General features: G+C 42.0%; 4 protein-coding genes across 4 annotated transcripts; 2 read left to right on the forward strand and 2 right to left on the reverse strand.

Moving 5' to 3' along the window:
* On the reverse strand, nt 1–2,351 carry LOC132470368 (green-sensitive opsin-like). Its single transcript, XM_060068927.1, has 5 exons — nt 1,916–2,351; nt 1,565–1,733; nt 1,239–1,404; nt 853–1,092; nt 1–734 (listed from the first exon to the last, which is right to left on the reverse strand). The coding sequence occupies exons 1-5, from the start codon at nt 2,301–2,303 to the stop codon at nt 627–629; spliced, it is 1,071 nt and encodes a 356-aa protein (XP_059924910.1). The 5' UTR covers nt 2,304–2,351; the 3' UTR covers nt 1–626.
* A 4,473-nt stretch (nt 2,352–6,824) lies between these two features.
* On the forward strand, nt 6,825–9,468 carry LOC132470370 (green-sensitive opsin-like). The gene is made up of 5 exons (XM_060068929.1): nt 6,825–7,278; nt 7,581–7,749; nt 7,854–8,019; nt 8,293–8,532; nt 8,863–9,468. The coding sequence occupies exons 1-5, from the start codon at nt 6,906–6,908 to the stop codon at nt 8,959–8,961; spliced, it is 1,047 nt and encodes a 348-aa protein (XP_059924912.1). The 5' UTR covers nt 6,825–6,905; the 3' UTR covers nt 8,962–9,468.
* A 1,493-nt stretch (nt 9,469–10,961) lies between these two features.
* LOC132470369 (green-sensitive opsin-like) lies at nt 10,962–13,059 on the forward strand. Its single transcript, XM_060068928.1, has 5 exons — nt 10,962–11,377; nt 11,560–11,728; nt 11,889–12,054; nt 12,201–12,440; nt 12,559–13,059. Exons 1-5 carry the CDS (start codon nt 11,011–11,013, stop codon nt 12,664–12,666), a joined length of 1,050 nt encoding a protein of 349 aa, XP_059924911.1. The 5' UTR covers nt 10,962–11,010; the 3' UTR covers nt 12,667–13,059.
* Nucleotides 13,060–14,344: 1,285 nt separating this feature from the next.
* Nucleotides 14,345–18,339, reverse strand: synprb (synaptoporin b). The gene is made up of 5 exons (XM_060068930.1): nt 18,119–18,339; nt 16,922–17,046; nt 16,485–16,683; nt 16,178–16,369; nt 14,345–16,073 (listed from the first exon to the last, which is right to left on the reverse strand). Exons 1-5 carry the CDS (start codon nt 18,140–18,142, stop codon nt 15,693–15,695), a joined length of 921 nt encoding a protein of 306 aa, XP_059924913.1. The 5' UTR covers nt 18,143–18,339; the 3' UTR covers nt 14,345–15,692.
* Between the last annotated feature and the right edge of the window lie 932 nt (nt 18,340–19,271).

Raw genomic sequence — 19,271 nt, forward strand, 5'->3', positions numbered from 1 at the left:
TCATATGCAGCATACATTTATTCATATACCTATGTCTAAGTGTATTAGTCAATTATAAAATACAAGATGACAACATCCATGGAATAATTGTCGTACTTTCCACCAAAAAATATACATTTGTTTGTTCCTGAAAGCGTACAGTATTGATATTAACAGTATTGATGTGTGTTCCCGTCAACTTGAAAATACTTTCTTCTAGAGAACACCAAGACATTGTGCTTAGATCTCAGAAAACCATCTTTCAGGAAATGCCATTTCCTGCCATGATGGCCTAATGTAGGTGAATGACTCCCTGACCTGCGGCCGAGTCTGAGCTTGACCACACACACACGCACACACCCACGCACACCCCCCCCCCCCCCCCCCCCCAACACACACACACACACACACACACACACACATCGATCGCAATGAACAGCTGATGCGGTCCAGACTGTTCTCTTGGGTCACATTGGAGTGAATGGATGCTATTAGGTGTTTTTTCCTCAGATATGATGAGTTCGGTTCAACCCATGGAAAGAGTAATTCCAGCCGAAGTAGCACGGAGAAGAATGTCCAGAGATTGTAAAAATGTCTTTGCATTCAGAAACCACAAACCAGAAAAGCACACTCTTTTCAGGTTATCTTTACGAGGCTGTGGACACACTGGAGACTTCTGTCTTGCTGCCAGACACTGAGGACTCATCATCCACGGCGCTTCCCATTCCAATGGTGCTGAGCATGCAGTTACGGAACTGGAATGAGACAAAAAGCATACATTTGTTTACCGTACAACATACGTCAGGTTACAGGGTTGTAGAACCTGGAACCGAAAAGGGAAAGTGGACCGGATGATGTGAGCGATAAACCCACCTGCTTGTTGAACAGCACATAGATGACGGGGTTGTACAGCGCTGAGCTCTTTGCAAAGAAGGCAGGGACGGCCATGCCGATGGCAGTGAAACTCATGCCCTTGTTGAAGAAGATAATGGCGGTCAGGGTGGCATACGGGGTCCATGCCACCATGAAGCCTAGGACCATCAGGATGCACATGCGGGTCACTTCCTTCTCAGCCTTCTGGGTGGAGGCGGACTCCTGCTGCTGGGCTGCAGCCTATATATGGTGGAGGAGAACAGATGAGGAGAACCGTTAATACAACATTGAAATAAGGTGCTTTAAAGTGACTTGGTTGTCCACTAAGAAATGGTTGTCACGTATTAGTACAATTCCAACACACGTTTTGGATACAGGTCACTTACAGCTTTGACGGTCAGCACAAGGCTTCCGTAGGTGAAGCAGATGAGGAAGACTGGAACGAGGAAGTGGACAGTAAACATGTAGATGACGTATGACTCGTTGTTGTAGCCTTCAGCCAGGGTGTAGTAGTCTGGTCCACAGGAGCACTGCATGCCCTCTGGGAGGTACCTGGGGGAGATTTATTATTTCGTGAGGTTAATCATTGATCAGGATATCAGCAACCATTATGTTGATATATCATTGAAAAAAAAATTGCTTCAATAAACGGGAACAATTCTTCAATATCATCTGCACGTTCTTCCATTTTTACACACGTGATGTCACATACCTGGACCATCCGAACAGCGGTGGGCCGGCGCAAGCGAAAGCCATGATCCAGGTGAAAGCAACTCCGGCACCGGCGTGGGTGTTGGTGAACTTGAAGCTTCCCATGGGTTTGCAGACCACAATGTATCTCTCCACAGCCAGGACCACCAGGGACCACAGAGCTACTTCACCTGGAGAAGAAAAGCGTGGGGAATTGATCAGGATTCACTTGACTCCTTACTTAGTTGGATCAATTGTGATATGCATGTTAAAGCTTTACAGTAAAGTTAATAATCAGCGATCGAAAAAAGCAGGGTTAGAAAGCAATGACGACGAATGCCAAATCAAGGCAGGAAGAGGTTCTGGTCTTTACCTCCTAGCGTAGCCATGAATCCCTCCACGGCGCACGCGGTCGCGCCCAGGATGAAGTAGCCGTTGATGGCAGATGTGATGGTGATGGTGAAGCCGAAGCAGCACATGATGAGACCAGCCACAGCCAGGTTGACCAGGATGAAGTTCAGGGGTTGTTGGAGCTTCTTGTTCTGGAAGGTGACCAGCAACGTGAGAGCGTTGATGGGGGTTCCGGTGCAGATCAGGAAGAACATGTAGACAGCCAACATCTTGAACATGATGGGATCGGCAAGATAGTACTGCTGGTATTCGAAGGGGCTTCGTACAATCCCAGTCCTGTTGGACATGGGGATGTAGAAGTTCTTTCCTTCTGTGCCGTTAGGCTCATTGTGTCCACTGTCCCAGCCCATCTCTAGCAACTCCAAGAAACCGTCTTGATCGACTCCACCAGTGAAGGCCGGTTGGGAGGTTTTATACCTTCCTACTTAGCCTTAAACTGGTGAACGTTAGATTACTGGGGGATTGGGAGGTGGGCTTGTGTCAAAAAGAGGTGGATAATTAATCTTAACACCTGAAAGAAAATGCACGCGTCCCTCTATCCCTGTGTGCTACTTTCTACCTAAGTCCCCGACCATAATCCTGGTTTGAGGTCGTTGACCTACAAACATTAGGTCAGGTGTAGTGTGAAGTGCAGTTGAAAATATGTTTTAATAAAGTTTAAGATGTAAAGGATTGGTTAAAAGTTTAAAGATTAAATGGAGTCATCATACGAGCCATTTAAAAAGGTAAAATAGCTGGAAAAAAAATCAAGGGTAAGAATTAAACAAATAGCTAAACTGTGGTAAATATGAACAGAACAAGTTGAAAGATTGAATAAAGAGTAGCAACAACTGTTAATAAGTGATATCAGACAATTACGACTAAGGGGGAACTGTCTTCTAGACTAGAGGCATCAGCATTGGTGTGTTATTACTTTTGGATCAAATGTTCAGCTAATGATTCAAAAATATAGATTAGCTGAATTTAGTGATGCAGTTTAAACATTTTAAAAGGGAGGTTTATAAGGAGAGCAATAGTATTGTAATATGGATGTTAAATGATGGCTAAGGCATAAAAGTGATTTGGCAGAATAAAGGATAGGCCTAGTGGTATAACTGGTATTGGCCTGTAGTGGGCAAATTTCCCAACATATGAGCAAAGTGTCACACATGTAAGAGATTGAACCATTACAAAATGTTTTGCAGCAACAGATGCCAGAAGCCAGGGCTCCAACTGATTAGGGACATCTAGGTCCCCCCACCCCTTTATGACATCCTGAGGAGGTCCATCGATAGTTTACCATCTGGTTAACCAATACTATGGTGTTAATGAGGGGTGGAGCTGTTCTCAGCATCCTAGAAGTCCTTGCTTTTGTTAATGCATTGGACTTCAGAGCTCTTTTAGAGAGGGCAAACTCCCTTCTGAGGCCTCGGATGACTGTATGTTAGGCCTCAGATTATTGCACGCTTGTTAGTATGTTTATTGTTTGTTTGAGGTATGTTATGTTAAAAGTTCGGATGACTCTTTGTTCCTACTCAGTTTAGACAGAAAAGATTGACGTGGTCAAGAATTTCTCAGCACACGTCCTATCTACACATTGAGTGGTCAATGCAACAACCAATCAAGTTGATGTGGTCTTTTTTTTGTGTTTGAGATTTATTTTCTTTGTATTTGTACCACGTTGGTCATTTTAATGTCGATTATAAATGCTCTTACACACTTGATTACATTGCTACTTTATTCCGGTCATCAATTTATGCATTGCACGGTCTTGCTGTGCGTGCAATACAATGTAAAGTTGTGTTGTTTGTTTTCGGAATGGTTTGCTAATGAGGCTAATGTAGCTAACAATGACCAATTTCATGACACAATCACAAAGACGAACGGGAATGCTATGAATGCTCCGCAACTCGGAAGGCTGGTGTCCGAGGATTCGGCAACACACCATATGGCCGAACCTCTATGGGTGACGTCATTACGTACCCATATTCTACCAATGCCCATAGACCTCTGAAGAATAAGTCCCTCCTCCGAGGCTCCGGTTCCATCGTTCAAATGTCTATGGGAAATAACATGGGGTTTTTGAATGATCGTACATAACAAACTCTCTAGCTCAGGGATGGGCAACTCACTCAGTGCGGCCCGCATCCTCACTCAGTCAGGCCCGCACATAAAAAAAAAAAAAAAAAAAAAAAAAAAAAGAGAATAATAATAATTGATCGAGTTACAGAAAACGCGGTCAAGAAAGATGAGAAGAATTCATAGAATTCGAAGGCAAACCCATGCGTCTGAAGCGATATCAGTCATTAAAGATATCCACTTAAGTCGCCACTACAACTACCGCAACTGCTTGTTGGGTTTGAGTTCATTGAGTTGTTGCACTAAATGTTGGGCCACTGTTTTTCAGTTTTTTGACTTCATTGAATGATGATGTATGTGAGCCCTTTGCACTGATAAAAATACTGACCATTCATGTGGCTGTTTGAGCATGGAAAACATGAAATGAATGTATGTTGGTTCAATTAACATACCGTATATAGGTTATGATTCTGGATGATTTTTTAGGTAGTGGCCAAAATGCACCAGAATACAGGAAATCATATCTACCAAATTCAAAATTGTGTAGCTTCTCTCAGCTCACGTTTAGTTGAAGTGTGCAGTCATGTGGCCCTCCGATGGTTATGATGAAAAATGTGGCCCTCTTTATCATGAAAGTTGCCCATCCCTGCTCTAGCTGCTCACGTTTTGAACTACACACTTTTTCCATTTAGATTCCACTTGGGTTTTGGATTGTCGGCGCCGCAAGTAGTAAACGTTTATAAATTGTACTTTAACGGCGCCGACGATCCAGAACCCAAGTGGAATCTAGATGGAAAGAGTGCTTAGTTCAAAACGTGAGCAGCTTTTACTTCTTCGCCACCTACAGAGTTTTTTATGTACAATCATTCAAGAACCCCATGTTGTTTCCCATAGACATTTAACCGATGGAACCAGGAGCCTCGGAGGCGGGACTTATTCTTCAGAGGTCTATGTAGTGAGGATTTACCTGGGTCAATCAGTACCTGTAGGCGTGGTTTATTTACCGTTCCGCCCATACCAATATAGACTGAACTTTACCTAGCTTTCGGGAGACGCTTCATGAACCACCTCTAGAGTGCAGACCTGTTTACTTTGTATCTCTGAATTTGAATAAAACATGTGTTGAACATTTACATTTTTGATATTAGGAATACTGAGTTTTTAGTAGCCTAATTGCAACCTACCACAAGGCTAAAGGGAGAATTTTGATGGTATAATAATGTATTTTAATGAATTGTACCATATTTTTTTGAACAAACAATTTATTAATATTTGAATACTACAATATCTGCTGATTCTTCAATTATAATTATTTTTAACCATCATTGAAACATCATGCCAACCTCTCGCTCTTGCTCTCGCTCTCTCATTGACGTCAATGGGAGGCTAATTCTATCCCTTAACTACAAGCACGTGAAATCCAGGCAGAATCTCTTTGTAGGCCTACGTTCACACCGCTAAGTCGCCCCGGTGGTGTCGCATTATGACCGTTTGCCTCCCGACGCCATCTGGACGTATAGCTTAAACGTTCCTGTTTCTTCTTGATTGGATTCACCTTAATTACTGAAGTTTAACCTGTGATGTCGGAGGTGGAATAAAGCTCGCCTATTCGCGGGCACTGCACACAGTGCACTCGCTAACGACTCCTCTCTTGATCTCCCTTAACCTTCGTAGAATGTTGGCTTTGGTCAACGTCATCTATTTCTGATGTAAATATTTACAGTTTATCCCAATGAATAACATTGCAACCATGCAATGTTAAATTATGTTGCTTATTTAGTTTTGACAATGAAATCAATACGTAAATTTAAAGATAGCAATCTGACCAATCCAGATTGTGATATACTGCCCCCTAAGGGCGATGCAGAAAAACAAATGTGAATCTTTCTACATGGGTTAGCAACCACCCGCTACATAAAACTGAATAATTTATTGAAATTTATTGAGCTTAATAAATTTATTCATATATAATATATAAACGAATATATATATATATATATATATATATATATATATATATATATATATATATATATATATATATACATATATATATAAACGAATATATATATATATATTCATATATCTTAGCCTCACATTATTATACACTAATGTTTATGTATACAAACACCCGCACTCTAAGGTCCTCCTCTTCAATTCAACTCACTGTACCACCCGCCCGCCTGGTCACCATGGGGTCCAGGCATTCAGCCGATCTGCCCCCCACCTCTGGAACACCCTCCCACCTGACATCCGGAACTCTGACACTCTCTCCACTTTTAAGTCCCGTCTAAACACACGTCTTTTTAAACTGACATATTCAATCTAATTCATTGTCTCCCACCCATTTCACCCCACCTTTGTAAATTGTTTCAATGTATCTTGTTCTTGTGTTTTTTATGATTGTTGATTTTGTTTTTGTTTTTTAAACACTGCCCTGTAAGGTGACCGTGCGTGCTATGAAAGGCGCCATCAAATAAAATTAATTATTATTATTATTATTATATTTAAAGTTTATTTTCATTATAAGTAAAACTTGCAGTTGAGGACAATTCAAATATGAACTAATATTTAACCAGTCTTTAGTCTGGTTATTTTACTTTAGCGTGAAAGTCTACGTTACAGACCTTGCTCTGTGCACCCCAGAGCAACACCTCAACTGGCAGCTTAATCCATTGACAACGAGCCAAACGATTAAGCATTCCAATCCCTTTATCTTGTGTTAAGATCTTCTGTACCATCAGCAATTACTACCAACTTCCTCCCTAACCTAATTTGAAGGTGGGATCAGTGGGATATATAAATCAAATGCTTTGATACAGCCAGCATTCTCCGAGGTGGACCTACTCTCGTAGCGCCCACAGACACCATACAACAGGGACTACATCAAGAGAATGAGGATGGAGGCCAACGGAACAGAAGGGAAGAACTTCTACATCCCCATGTCCAACAGGACTGGGCTTGTACGAAGCCCCTTCGAATACCAGCAGTACTATCTTGCCGATCCCATCATGTTCAAGATGTTGGCTGTCTACATGTTCTTCCTGATCTGCACCGGAACCCCCATCAACGCTCTCACGTTGCTGGTCACCTTCCAGAACAAGAAGCTCCAACAACCCCTGAACTTCATCCTGGTCAACCTGGCTGTGGCTGGTCTCATTATGTGCTGCTTCGGCTTCACCATCACCATCACATCTGCCCTCAACGGCTACTTCATCCTGGGAGCGACCGCGTGCGCTGTGGAGGGATTCATGGCTACGCTAGGAGGTAAAGACCAGAACCTCTTCTTGCCTTGCTTTGGCATAAGTTGTCTCTCTCTCATTGTCTTGGAGCTAGAACTTGTAATGGCTATCTCCACAGGGACGATAAAGTATGAAATGGTCTAGACACCTGAATCTATCTCAGCGTCACAAGGTGCAGTTAATGATTCAAAGCTATGTTTATAGTTTAGACACTAGCAAAGTAAGAGCACTAGGTATGTTGGCCTGCAAGCGTCATGCATGGCTACTGGTTTATAAACCAGTCAATTGCAACCGTTTCTTTTCTTATATTCAACTCTCGCATACCAGGTGAAGTAGCTCTGTGGTCCCTGGTGGTCCTGGCTGTGGAGAGATACATTGTGGTCTGCAAACCCATGGGAAGCTTCAAGTTCACCAACACCCACGCCGCTGCCGGAGTTGGTTTCACCTGGATCATGGCCTTTGCTTGCGCCGGCCCTCCACTCTTCGGATGGTCCAGGTATTTATGAAACAATGGCCCCTTGTTCTAGTCATAGTGATATGACCAGAGAGACCGTGTGTTGGTATATTTTATTCTGATGAATCTTTCCTGCTGTCCCCCAGGTACCTCCCAGAGGGAATGCAGTGCTCCTGTGGACCAGACTACTACACCCTGGCTGAAGGCTACAACAACGAGTCATACGTCATCTACATGTTTACTGTCCACTTCCTCGTTCCAGTCTTCCTCATCTGCTTCACCTACGGAAGCCTTGTGCTGACCGTCAAAGCTGTAAGTGAATTTATTTAACAAGTTAAGCCTCTTCTATATCCTAAGGGATTTTCTCTATGCTAGCTTCAATGGCAGGGCTAGTCTGATCCCTTATGTGTAGCTAATATATATAGGTTCATTTATAGGGAACATCACTAGTCTCATTGCGAAAACATATTAAATAACCTTTATACCTTCAACTTAACAATCAATTGAGCAAACCGAAACATTGTGAAACTGGAAACTCATTTATCTTAACGTGATCCTTCTTTCTTTCGCCACAAATCAATATAGGCTGCAGCCCAACAGCAGGACTCTGCCTCCACCCAGAAGGCTGAGAAGGAAGTGACCCGCATGTGCATCCTGATGGTGCTAGGCTTCCTGGTGGCATGGACCCCATATGCCTCGCTGACCGCCTGGATCTTCTTCAACAGGGGAGCCAGTTTCACTGCCATCAGCATGGCCGTCCCTGCCTTCTTTGCAAAGAGCTCAGCGCTGTACAACGCCGTCATCTATGTGCTGTTCAACAAGCAGGTAGGTTGTTTCACACTTGACGATGCTCCATGGTATTCTTATGGGCCTATTGCACAGACCTGGGACCAGTAATCTATCTCAATTCCATAGGTCCATATCCTTATATGCGCTGAGTACTTCTCATACACCCAAAGTTTTTAAACATATCTTCGTCTCTCTATAGATCTCTTCTAGTCGGTTGCAGTTACACTAGCTGAACTTTTACCATTTATCATTTATGTACTCAAAACTCAAATTACCTCGAGAACCGCTTTGGGAGTTTGTTTTCACAGTCCTGAAATGCAGCTGCCTACAACTTTAATGTGAACCATTTTCTCCTCTCCAATCCAGTTCCGTAACTGCATGCTCAGCACTATTGGAATGGGCGGTGCTGTGGATGATGAGTCCTCAGTCTCAAGCAAGACAGAAGTCTCCTCTGTGGCTGCATAGAGATCTGCTGTCTCCCACGTATAAAGACACTTATGAATCTCTGGACCCTCTCCTTCTTCATCCCTTCCTATTTCTACACCACTCTCTACCTGGACTCAATCAAGTTCTTCTATGGACATTGCCAGTTTTTTGTTTTTTTCCATCGATTGACTTTCGCAATGGTTAAAAATTCTCTGATGCGCCATGGTAACATGGTCGCAGTGTATGCCCTGTGTTTGGTTCTGTGAGACAACTTGCAAAGGTTTCTTTCCTCTTTGGAGTTCAGATGAAGTGTTTGAGTTTGTGTGATGCAATGTGTTACTTTTAAAATCCCAAGGTTACTCTTTATTCTGTCAAACTAACCCTCATCACTGGCAACACATTTTTGTGTGAACGGATATGTGGTATGATCTACCGGAAGACTTTTTTTTTTCTATCTGTGAGTCTTTATGGATGTGGATCCATTGCTGTACATTTTATAAATATTGAAAGCTAGACATAGCTAAATAAATGCAAGCATGAAAATGATATGGTGTGTTTACTGATTGATTTCATAATGGCATTGCCACTACCAAAGAGCCAGCTAACACTATCACATGATAGCAATATATATATGTACGATAATCAATGTAACTACATGTGCTACTTTGGGACATGGTTAACATTACAGTTTTCTCCTTTGTTTACACACAAAAAATTTAACTATGCACAAAATTCGGAAAACTCAAAGCTCATGTATCAACAACAAGACTCCAGACTGCTAAGCACAATTCCATTGTTTTCGCTAATATAGAAATTCGAAATCACATTTTTGCAAAAGCCTAACCACAAATCGAATCATTAGGCACACTTGGTTCACCTGGAAATCACTGGCCTTCAAAATGCCACACCTAATTACCAATTAGTCTCACTTCTCACTTGTTCAAACTCAACTGGCAAAAAACACTTCAATCATGTGTCAGAGCATGAAAAAGGCCTCAGGCCTTCTACTATTCCGTCAAACCTTTGACTGCTAAGAAAGACTGTGAGCCAGAGAACACCAGAGGGAAAGAGAGAGTGAGCAACAGAACAGGCTAGAGCAAACAAGAGAGAAAGATAGAAAAAAGAGACAAAGCGGGATGGAGGGAGAGAGAGATAGAGGGAGATGGGAAGAGAAAGAGAGAGAAAGGGAGAGAGTGGAGATAGAGACAGAGAAAGAAAGTTGGAGAGAGAGAAAAGTAGAGACAGAGAGAGAGTGAGAGAAAGAGAGCGATAGTATCCACAGTAGGTTAAGTCATAGGTAAGCCTGTCTAAAGTCACTCACTTATAAAGCACATTAAGAGCTCCACACATCGCCGGGGACACCTAAAGGCTTAGAGAAAGGCTTCTCCGAGAGCACAGTTAACCTACCCATCACCAAACCCCCTACCGTAAGGTGCTAATAAAGAACTGATAGATGTAGTATTCAAAGAACACTGCATGACGCAGGACATAGAAGGGGCTCTCCTCCACATCAACGCCCCGCCTTGCCGTACAATAACAGGACAAGCCGTTGTGGTGTATCCCTTACATAATGCACACCTTTCACCAATGGAATTTTCACTGGCCATTGTATATACAGTAACTCCTAGATAAATGGTCAATCTGTGTTTTGCCTTCTCATTCTGAGGATGTTAGGTAGTGGGTAATGCACTAGTGATGAATTAGGTGATTAGGATGTAGAACCCTAACCCTAACCCTAGACTTAGCGGATGGATAGAGGGATAAACTGATTTTCCGGGCTTTTATGGTCAACGTAGTTGGATATGAATCTAGGAAGGTAAATATTGATGAGTTTAAGTTGTAAGGTCTGAAAGTAACTGGTGGACTGGGACTCCAGTTGCTGCAAAGGGATTATGGAGGTTTGACTTTGGAAACTAGACTAATTATGTTTAAGTCAACAGCGCACTACCTGTCTTTAAGACCACTTAAACTGGCAATCCTCCGATAATCTAATTTGATCACTTTGAGTGTGGGGCTGAGGTATATAAAGGGTCTGGACTCGGGACGAACCTTGTGCTTCTACCAGTCAGGTACAGAGACCATCTAAAGATGGAGGCCAACGGAACAGAGGGAAAGAACTTCTACATCCCCATGTCCAACAGGACTGGGATTGTACGAAGCCCCTTCGAATACCAGCAGTACTATCTTGCCGATCCGATCATGTTCAAGATGTTGGCTGTCTACATGTTCTTCCTGATCTGCACCGGAACCCCCATCAACGCTCTCACGTTGCTGGTCACCTTCCAGAACAAGAAGCTCCAACAACCCCTGAACTTCATCCTGGTCAACCTGGCTGTGGCTGGTCTCATCATGTGCTGCTTCGGCTTCACCATCACCATCACATCTGCCATCAACGGCTACTTCATCCTGGGCGCGACCGCGTGCGCCGTGGAGGGATTCATGGCTACGCTAGGAGGTAAAGACCAGAACCTCTTCCTGCCTTGATTTGGCATTCGTCGTCATTGCTTTCTAACCCTGCTTTTTTCGATCGCTGATTATTAACTTTACTGTAAAGCTTTAACATGCATATCACAATTGATCCAACTAAGTAAGTAGTCAAGTGAATCCTGATCAATTCCCCACGCTTTTCTTCTCCAGGTGAAGTAGCTCTGTGGTCCCTGGTGGTCCTGGCTGTGGAGAGATACATTGTGGTCTGCAAACCCATGGGAAGCTTCAAGTTCACCAACACCCACGCCGGTGCCGGAGTTGCTTTCACCTGGATCATGGCTTTCGCTTGCGCCGGCCCACCGCTGTTCGGATGGTCCAGGTATGTGACATCACGTGTGTAAAAATGGAAGAACGTGCCGATTATATTGAAGAATTGTTCCCGTTTATTGAAGCAATTTTTTTTTCAATTATATATCAACATAATGGTTGCTGATATCCTGATCAATGATTAACCTCACGAAATAATAAATCTCCCCCAGGTACCTCCCAGAGGGCATGCAGTGCTCCTGTGGACCAGACTACTACACCCTGGCTGAAGGCTACAACAACGAGTCATACGTCATCTACATGTTTACTGTCCACTTCCTCGTTCCAGTCTTCCTCATCTGCTTCACCTACGGAAGCCTTGTGCTGACCGTCAAAGCTGTAAGTGACCTGTATCCAAAACGTGTGTTGGAATTGTACTAATACGTGACAACCATTTCTTAGTGGACAACCAAGTCACTTTAAAGCACCTTATTTCAATGTTGTATTAACGGTTCTCCTCATCTGTTCTCCTCCACCATATATAGGCTGCAGCCCAGCAGCAGGAGTCCGCCTCCACCCAGAAGGCTGAGAAGGAAGTGACCCGCATGTGCATCCTGATGGTCCTAGGCTTCATGGTGGCATGGACCCCGTATGCCACCCTGACCGCCATTATCTTCTTCAACAAGGGCATGAGTTTCACTGCCATCGGCATGGCCGTCCCTGCCTTCTTTGCAAAGAGCTCAGCGCTGTACAACCCCGTCATCTATGTGCTGTTCAACAAGCAGGTGGGTTTATCGCTCACATCATCCGGTCCACTTTCCCTTTTCGGTTCCAGGTTCTACAACCCTGTAACCTGACGTATGTTGTACGGTAAACAAATGTATGCTTTTTGTCTCATTCCAGTTCCGTAACTGCATGCTCAGCACCATTGGAATGGGAAGCGCCGTGGATGATGAGTCCTCAGTGTCTGGCAGCAAGACAGAAGTCTCCAGTGTGTCCACAGCCTCGTAAAGATAACCTGAAAACAGTGTGCTTTTCTGGTTTTGTTATGACTTTAAATTGTTTCATCTGTCTTAACTATCGCCAAATGAACACATTGAGAAAATTTCTTGTGAGTAATGAATGGACTTTCACTTTCAATGGACTTTCAAACATTTGCGAGGTGAATGAGAACCACACCGAGTGAGTGAGTGAGTGAATGTGTGAGTTTATGAGCATTACATAATTGGAAATGGTTAGTGTGGTCTTTCCACGTTCCACTCATCCATTCATTAAGCATCAGGCATTTTAATATGTTCATGTAATTATATCGTTGACAACAACTTCACGGTTTGAACAAAATGTCACTTGTATATATTTTATAAATAAGAAAAAATAGTAGCTAATAAATTATTGCATGCAAAACTTGTTTATTATGTGTTGATTTTTGTACCTACAAAGGTAGGCCTACTTTGATGCAACAAAACATGTACCCATAACCATTATTTTTACAATATCAGCAACTGAAAGGCCAGCTCGGCCAGTCATGATCTGTTATGAGCAGATTCTGATGTAACAAGTTAGGCCAAAGTGCAAACCTTACCACTGAGGCAGCTTTTATTTGTATAAATATATATAGATATCTTTTTTTTTTTTTTGAAGCGTCACCATCCTTTTGCGTCGCAGCACTGCGCATAATGAATTTCGGCACGAGGGTCAACTGGTGACAGGTGATAAGTTAGCTTGTTCTCCCCAGACGCTACAGGTAGTCTTTTCCTACGAAGGAATCGGACATATAGCGCCCCCCTTTGGAAATAAATAATACTTTTGCAAGAAAAAACACTTGACCGTATAGTATATCGACGTTTGAGGGAAGCGTTTCGTGTTGCCTTCTTCTCTGGAAACTGTTGATGTGGATGGTGAGAGCGCAAGCCTTCTAAATGTAGCCTGCTGTGATGAAATGCAAATGCGTGCCCGCCTCATTATCTTTCCGAACGCGGCTCTGCCACGTAACCACCCATTTCCCTTGATAGGATGACTGTAATTGCTATATTCGGGATATGCCCACACACTATAATTTCCTATATGTCCCCACGCGTTCAGCTGGGTGCAGGGTATGGTGACCATCGAATACAAACATATTGCCTTGCCTTTGTTTGAAAGGATAACGTCGCGACCATGAGGTTAACCAAGGTGAGAGAAGTCACATCGTCTTCATAACTAATAATATATATTTCTTTACCAAGCGTTTATTTTCATATTTTAGCATTTACCCTCTAAATGAGTCCCAACGGATGTGTAGTTTGGAAGACGGCCTCTTCATTATAGACCTCTTCATTATAGGCCTCGTGATCGCCCGCATTCCCGTAGCCAGCTATGAGGTCACCGAGGTTTGGCAAATATGTCAAGGGGTGATTGCCATTCAGACAAAGTGTGATGTTTATGCAAAGCTGTCGTCTTGTCAGTAGTATAATTGTTATCTTCATGCATTCCACGGGCAAACAAAGTTATTCGTGGTCATTTGCCTCCCTCTAATTGATATACGATGCAACTGCATCATAGGAAATTGTGCTTTAGTTATTTGGAACTGCTGGGGTTGGATATCTTTCTCCCATGGTGATAGTGGCGGTGAGGTTTTGGTATATTGGTATTTGTATTGGAGGAGGGAAGTATTCACAATAGATGTTACAATGAAGCAAGGTAGGCTATACATTATCAACACACATTCATGTATTTTTTGTTCAGCTCCTCAAATACACATCTTAGACAGTGGGTAACAGACAGGTCAGCAATGTTAACGATCTTTAATAAACATTAAGATTTGGATATTGGAAGTAACTGCAATGGCCCAAATAAGCAACATAATATGTATACTATATACTGTATGCTAAAACTAAGAAAAAATTACTCTACATTGAAATCCAATTTCTTCGCTTATTGAGCACCTGTATCATTACACATTAGAAGATCATTGTTTTTTTTCCTTGACATGATAATGTAGGTATAGTAGGCTATCAATATATTTACACTGTTTTTTTTTTTTTTTTACAGATGTAGCTTACAATAGGCTACATCTAAATTGCGGCCTACAGATACTCAAATTATAGCTCCTAAATATTAGCTACACCGTTTAGCACCTTTACTTTGTTTTAAAATAAACATATTTTAGAATTGGCAAGAAGAAGATACATGATCATATCTTACATGGTGCATTGACACTGATGGGGTCAATGAAAACCTTTCCCGTCTACTTCATGTTTGTTATCAGAATAAAAGAGTCCCCAGAACAATAATAATTTCTACAAAATTGGCCACATGCAAAACAACAACATTAATAATCACTTTTATCATTCAAATAAATAAATATAGCTGTCTGTAGCGGTTGACTCACCTACCTACCAATGTATCCCTTTTCAATGCAGTTCTATGGGCTTATTTGCTGTTCAAAACACAATCACCATAACAATAGTGTGTTAGCTTGCAAGTATCACAACAATTATTTTGTTTACCATTTCAGGCCTCATGTGCCAATTATGGCAGAAATTAATAAATAGCTAATATGGAATCCCTAATCTAATCCAAGATAATGTGTCAGATTAGGCTGAAAGCGAATCCCTACATGATTTATTCATCACTTCCCGTTTGGATATAGTTGAGGCTATATCTGCTTGCAAGTGTTAGATATATCAGATGAATGAGAATGGTCACGTTTAAATTATGGTGAAAAGAAAGCAACAGCAAAAGCTTTTCATAAACAATTGTTCAGGTATTAAATATGTGGAAATCTATCCTTTCACCAATCTCAACCATTCACTAATTTGTTTGTTGTGTATTATTTACTTATGGACCTTTAAATGTGAAGATGTAAATCCTGGATAATGTTGGATGTCAACAGAGAAATTAATCTGTTAACACGACCAACATCCCAAGAGTACATGAGTACTAAGACTAGTATAGGCTACCAAGTTGGGTGTCATTGTGTCACCATAATGCCCAGGAAATGGCCTCTCATTTTGGCACCGATCTGTTTGGCAGTTCACCATCTCCCAATCTAACACCTAAATCTTGTCAACAATTATCACGGGGCCTTTGGAGTTGGTGGGGCTACCCTGGCTGTACGCCATCGGGGGGCCGAGTCGAGTCTGGGGCAAGCTTAAACTTTGAACTGGTTGATTGAGGCTACCTTGTCTGTAGATTTGCGGGTCAAGACTTCCCTCAGACAGAGCAATGCTCTGCTGTCTGTAAAGCTGTCGGCGGTCATCACTGTCTGCCGTCTGGTCGAAGCTGCTCTCACTGTACAGACGCTGCCTCATGCTGTTGGCGCGTTTCCCAGAAGCACTCCTGGTCGGGTATCTCTGACCTGTCTTATACCAGCCGGTCTCCTTGTAGACAAACCAAATATTCCCAACCCATAGGGTTAAGTTGACAAAGCCAAACACCTAAAACAGAGTGGACAGAGTACATCTTTTAAGTTCAATTCAACGATAAGTGCTCTCATCGATGATGCCCTGCCATGTTCTCTGTTTGGACCACGGCTACTCACCACTGATGTGTTCAGACGGGACCAGACGGGCTCATGGGTGACCGCGCATATGTTTGTCTGGGCTCGGCAGGCATTGATGAGCAGGAGCACCTGGGTTGGGTCTGTGGCCGTCTTGATGTCGGACAGAACCTTTGCCCAAGAGCAAGTACTGACAAGCCACGCCAAGGAGAAAACCACTGTGATGATGAAATCCTGTTCGGCAAGATTGAAAGAGAGATGACGCACACGTTTGTTAATTTTTACTCCTTTGTTTTCTTCAGGAATACTTTAGAGGTTAAACCTGTGTTTAAAAAGCTCCTTCACTGACCACCAGGGGGCCTCTGTTATTCTCTCGGTATTTGTTCTGGTAGAAGATGTAGACGATTGTGGCCAACAGGGAGTACAGGAAGGCAAGTACCCCGACGGTCAAATAAAACTGAGCGGAAGGGGAAGAATCTCCTGATAAGAAGAGGGTCTCTTGCCGATTCTTCTCACACAGGGGAGCTTGGAAATGGACCTGTTGTAGTCTACAAGAGAGAGGAAGAGTCAGTATGATGTTTTTCTTTTACTGGGGAAGGAATATTAGAAGTACTGCGTAGTCATGGGTATAAGATCCCTTCAGGACAGGGTCCAACTTTTAGTAATCCTGAAATTTCCCAAAACTAAGAAATATAATTGGGTAAAAATGTCATAATCCGTCGGTGAGTATAATTTTCTGCAAATAATATCAGTATATTGTACTGTACTCTTACTATCTTATCTTACCTAAAAGGATAACCAAAATCAACATTGATGCTGAGGTTGCTCTGTTTCCTGTCTGCACAGTCCACTCTAACCTCCAGGTGACCAGTGTAGCCCCCACATGTTGCAAAAGCACAGATGGCAAAAATCTGTGAAACAAACAAACATGGAGTGGTGATTTCTTGTGAAGTGGTTTCGGAAAAAGGTGTTACAAATATTTCTCAGAAAATGATCTCTCGACAAATGACCGTAGGTGGTATACTAAATGGAACACAAAAAACAACAACGACTGTTTGTCTCCAACAAAAGGCAGAGCCCTGATCATTTGAAGGGGGTTTGAAAAACCTTAGCTTGATCAAAAAATAGGATGCATCGACGTTTAGGAAAACATACTTTATATGGATGCCGAATCCAATATTATGAATCTGCTAGGTGACATTTTATATATTTATCCATTATTCATGTTTACCATTAAAATGTATAACTGAGCTTTATTAAGCGACATTTATTTGTCATATTTTGCAGTCCTATTAACAACTTTATTCCCTGAGCCTTCTCCTGTTTGCCGTAGTTCTGTGTGTAGATCTGCCCTTTTTCCAAATCCAAAGTGAGTCATCACACAGTGATCCCTCACATCATAGAGAAAGTGACATTTTAAATCTCACTGAACATTTGATGAAAACAAAACCCTCTCTACCCCTCGCATGGAAAATCCATACCGATTCAGGCTGGAAAGGGCAGTTCATGTTCCATACCACTTCTTAGCCATCAATAAATTACCAATCTCAGGATCCAAGGTTCATAATGAGTTTTGGAAAACAAAACATGAATAATTGAAAAGATGGGTAGAGCTACTTGCTGGGAACCAGAGGGTGGTCACCGTAGCACAGAGACGGGGCTTGAAGGGACACTATACACACACGGCCCCTTTTTCTCTCTATCTCTCCCCTTCACTCCATGCCCCTCTGTCTCTCTATCGCTCTCTCTCTCTCTGCCCCTCTGGCTCTGTCTCTCTCGAAACAACATCATATGGGAGAAAACAAAACAATACAGCATTTATTGAATAAAAAATAATCGGTCCCTCAAATTTACAGCATTAGAATAACAAACAACTATTTAAAATAAACTAAAATAATGCTACATACATGTAGTTATTTGAGAACTTAATCAACGAATGATCAGACATATGCAGAACATGAGAGATATAGACGTAACACTTACCGGAGCAAAAATTACCATGCACATTTAAAAACCACAGCGCAAGTTTCAACTCCACGCGGTGTTCAAACAGCTTTTCATCCCACTGTTGCTATGTCACTGGAGTGCAAGGTGAAGAGAGCGAGAGTACTGTTAGTGGGAGGGCAGAGTGGGCATCGATCTGGTTTTGGGAGGAGATTTGGTGTGTAATTGTATCTCTGTTGGCTTTATCAGTGAGCACGTCTTACTCTGTGTATACCCCCTACCTATGAATCGATCGTATTTATGTAATTATGTATCTATGCATCTATGTATATACTATGTGTATGGGCCTATCTATCAATATAGGCCTATCTATCTATCTATCTATCTATCTATCTATCTATCTATCTATCTATCTATCTATCTATCTATCTATCTATCTATCTATCTATCTATCTATCTATCTATCTATCTAGGCCTATCTATCTATCTATCTATCTATCTATCTATCTATCTATCTATCTATCTATCTATCTATCTATCTATCTATCTATCTATCTATCTATCTATCTATCTATCTATCTATCTATCTAGGCCTATCTATCTATCTATCTATCTATCTATCTATCTATCTATCTATCTATCTATCTATCTATCTATCTATCTATCTATCTATCTATCTATCTATCTATCTATCTATCTATCTATCTATCTATCTATCTTTCTATCTATCTATCTATCTATCTATCTATCCATCCATCCATCCCACCATCTTGTATTCCCTGTTGCATTTTCTTTCCAATTTCAAGAGTAGTTAAATTGGCCATGAATTTAGCATGTGGAGCTCCAGCAGTCCCTGACCCGGCCCCTGTCTCTATTCTCGTGCTTGTGGACAATTGATCAGTCATAGCGAGTCGTAATCACAGTAATTACTGCATAATGAGGGCCCTTTTATTCGTCCTGTTTTGTTTTTTTCACCCAGCTGGGTCATGGCTGAATAGCTGGCTTTTTTTCCAAATATGTAAATATGACTTCAGTCAGTTGTAGGCTTTTTTATAATGATGTTTCAATTAATTTTGCGATTCACATGTGGACGACTTTTTCTGAATGAAAAAAAGCAACCATCCTCACTCGTAGAATAACTTGTTGCCATGGAAACATTAGCGCAAGACGTTGCACAAAGTTGACAAAAACG

Source organism: Gadus macrocephalus, chromosome 13 (genome assembly GCF_031168955.1).
Source record: "Gadus macrocephalus chromosome 13, ASM3116895v1".
In the NCBI taxonomy this organism is placed as follows: Eukaryota; Metazoa; Chordata; class Actinopteri; order Gadiformes; family Gadidae; genus Gadus; species Gadus macrocephalus.